Source organism: Asparagus officinalis, chromosome 2 (genome assembly GCF_001876935.1).
Source record: "Asparagus officinalis chromosome 2, Aspof.V1, whole genome shotgun sequence".
NCBI lineage: Eukaryota > Viridiplantae > Streptophyta > Magnoliopsida > Asparagales > Asparagaceae > Asparagus > Asparagus officinalis.
The window spans coordinates 66,252,643-66,255,828 of record NC_033795.1 but is presented as its reverse complement, the minus strand read 5'-3'; the positions used below and the strand labels follow the sequence as shown (position 1 = coordinate 66,255,828).

General features: G+C 43.3%; 1 protein-coding gene across 1 annotated transcript in view; it reads left to right on the top strand.

The window, feature by feature from the left end:
* LOC109831267 (cation/H(+) antiporter 15-like) overlaps window positions 2,515-3,186 on the top strand; it is a 3,492-nt gene continuing 2,820 nt past the window's right edge. The window contains 2 exon segments of the mRNA XM_020398600.1: window positions 2,515-2,851; window positions 2,993-3,181. Of these exon segments, the coding sequence (XP_020254189.1) occupies window positions 2,612-2,851; window positions 2,993-3,181 (429 nt within the window). The 5' untranslated portion in view covers window positions 2,515-2,611.

Here is a 3,186-nt window from a genome sequence, read left to right as displayed (position 1 = left end):
TTGTATTCAGCTACATTGTTAGAATATGGCTTCGTCAAAGAGAAGGCTTGAGATAGTACATGGTTTTGCAGAGAAACCAAGATCAGCCCCACTCCGGCGACAATTGTAGCTTTAGGGCATGTTCTTGATGTGCCGTTAAAAAATAGTTACCATACCTGTTCTTTTGAGACCACATTGGCTTTGCAGGTCTCGTTCGGCATATCTTGATACAAATCCACTCTTCACTCCAAGGGGTGGTTGGCAAGGAGGTCGCAGATAGCTTGACCTTTCACCGCCTTTTGTGGCGAGAAATATATGTCGTATTGAGATAGCGGCAATGCCCATCTTGCGAGTCATCAGTTCAATGCCCCGGGTTGCGTCATGAATATCTGTATCGAATTAACTTTGGAGATGACATATATGATCTGCCTGACTAAATAATATCACATCTTTTGGATTACAAAGACCAAGGCCAAACATTCCTTCTTAACTGAGGGATAGCAGTGTTCAGCTTCTGATAAAGTCCTGCTAAGATAGTAGATGGCTTGTTCATGGTCATTATCATCGTCTTGCGCTAGAAGTCCTCCCAGGGCATGCTCTGTAGCTCGGACATACATCAGGAATGACTTCCCTGATTTTGGTTGACTAATATGGGCGGACTATAGAGATATAGTTTGATCTCATCAAATGCTTTCTGGCAGGCCTCATCCCAAATGAATGATATGTCTTTCTTCATGAGTTTTGAGAATGAGTGACATCTGCCTGGTAGGTTAGAAATAAACCTATGAATGTAAGCCAGAAGCCCCTGTAGACCGCGTAGCTCTTTAATATTTCGGGGAGGCGGAAGCTCTTGAATGGCTTTGACTTTGTTTGGGTCAAGGTGAATTCCGTTAGCTGTGACCACGAATCCAAGAAATTTTCCGCTAGCCATTCCCATGAAGGATTTGGTTGGATTCATCCTTAACTGATGTGATCACTTTAGGTTGAACATTGTCTTCAAGTCATGAAGATGATCACCTTTGTTACGGCTTTTAACAACCAACTCATCGATGTAGCACTTTATTGTCCTCCGCAAGTGTTCCCAAAAAATAGTGGTCATAGTGCGCTGATACGTGGCGTCGGCGTTCTTCAATCCGAAGGGCATTACCGTATAATAGTATATCCCTGAAGGTGTTCGGAAGGAAGTATGTTTCTTAACCCTTGGATACATCTTGAATTGGTTGTACCCTGAGAATCCGTCCATGAATGACATCCTTTCAAACCCGCACGTGTTGTCAATGATGATGTCTGTAATGGGTAAGGGCAAGTCGTCTTTCGGACATGCCAAGTTCAAGTCGCGGAAGTCGATGAAGACTCAAATTTTCCTGTTCTTTTTCAGAGCTGGAACGATATTGGCCACCCAATCCGGGTGCTGTTCTTCTCGAATAAACCCCAAACCAATGAGCTTCTTGACTTTGGCTTCGATTGCTTCCATTATCTGTAGACGGAATCACCGTTGCGGTTGCTTGACAGGCTTGACATCTGGTTTAATGTTAAGGCTGTGTATGACCACCAGAGGATCAAGGCAGGGCATGTCCTCATAGTTCCAGACGAATACGTCAATATACTCACGTACAAGAGCAATGAGATCTTCCTTTTCTTCAGGCGACAGACTATCACTTATGAATATGAGCTTCGGATTAGATTCATCTTCAATGTTCACTTAAATTACCTTGTCGTCCGTAGGAGGTTCACGTTGTTCAAAGCGGGTTTCCCACTCATGCCGAGTTGCCGACACAGGGGATCCTCGAATTGGGGTAATTGATCATCCTCTCGAGTTTTACTTGGCTAAGCTGAGGTCATGTTAGACATAAGTCTCTTGAACATGACCCATGTACTGGTGTCCGAATCCCAGCAGGTCGATTCGAAAGAAGAGCTAATGGAATAGTTGTCTGACTCTTCGCTAGCTTCGAAACACTACGTTGACAACAGAGATACATATCACAATCCCCTGCGAGTCCTGTCGTAATAATTATCAGATTTCCCTTTTGGTGCAAAGGGGGTAAGCGAAGCGCCGACCTTTTTCCAAATTTAGACCTCCTGCATGGGAAAAGTCATATCTCATTTTCTCCATCATGCATCGCGTTGTTGGTCTGAAATATGATCAGCAATCAAAAAGATGAAGGGACTGTAAGCGCTCCCAAATTCACACTGACCCACATAGTTAAGTTTGTTTCTGTCATAAGCACTGACATTTAGCTGTCAAATATCTTGAACACAGGTTAGATTCATTTATTATTAAAATAGTTGTTTGTAGAATCAATAATACTTTATGTTATTTCCTGATGTATATAATGTTGCGTCCGGAATTGGATCCATTTGGACACTTATTTTGAGGGCCGGATTTTCAAGACCTCAATTAGTAGTTTTTTTTTTCTTGTTTGACCAAAAAATTAAGATAGTTGACCCCACTTCTCTGTATCCACAGATTACCTACCCTTTGCACGCTCGCTCAGGCAAAGGAATAGGCTCTCCCCCTGTAACCGTTTTCACTTTTACAATTTTGCCCATCTCCCTCATTCCGACCCTTTTTCATCTCTCTCTAACCCCTCCATCGTCTTTCTCCATCAAATCTGGCAACATTCATATGGCCATGGAATATTCATCCCCAATTCAGTTCTTGGATGACAGCAGAGGAAATGTTTCCACCTATCCTCTGGTGTGCTACGCCCCAACGATGACGACGATGAACGGCATTTGGCACGGCGAACGTCCGTTCAACTATTCCCTTCCCATGTTCATGCTCCAGCTCATGGTCATCATTGTAGCAACTCGAGTCACTACCATTCTCCTTAAACCTTTCAATCAGCCTCGATTCATTTCTGACGTCATGGTAACATCAATTTTTTTTTTTTTTTGCGCTGGGTGTCAAATTGTCGAAATAGAATTTTAGGATATAAAAAAAATAAATATTTTTGTTAAGTTTTTGATTCTTTTTAACAATAAGATGTTTTTGTTTATGCAATTTGTACAGAGTGGCATTGTTCTAGGCCCATCAATCTTAGGACGAATCCCAATGTTCTCCATCGTGGTCTTCCCCCTCCGCAGCGTCCTTATACTAGAGGCCCTCGCCACCCTGGGCCTCATCTTCTTCGTCTTCACCGTCGGCGTCGAGCTCGAGTTCGACGTCGTACCCCGCACCGGTCGCAAGTCCTTCGCCTTCGCCAT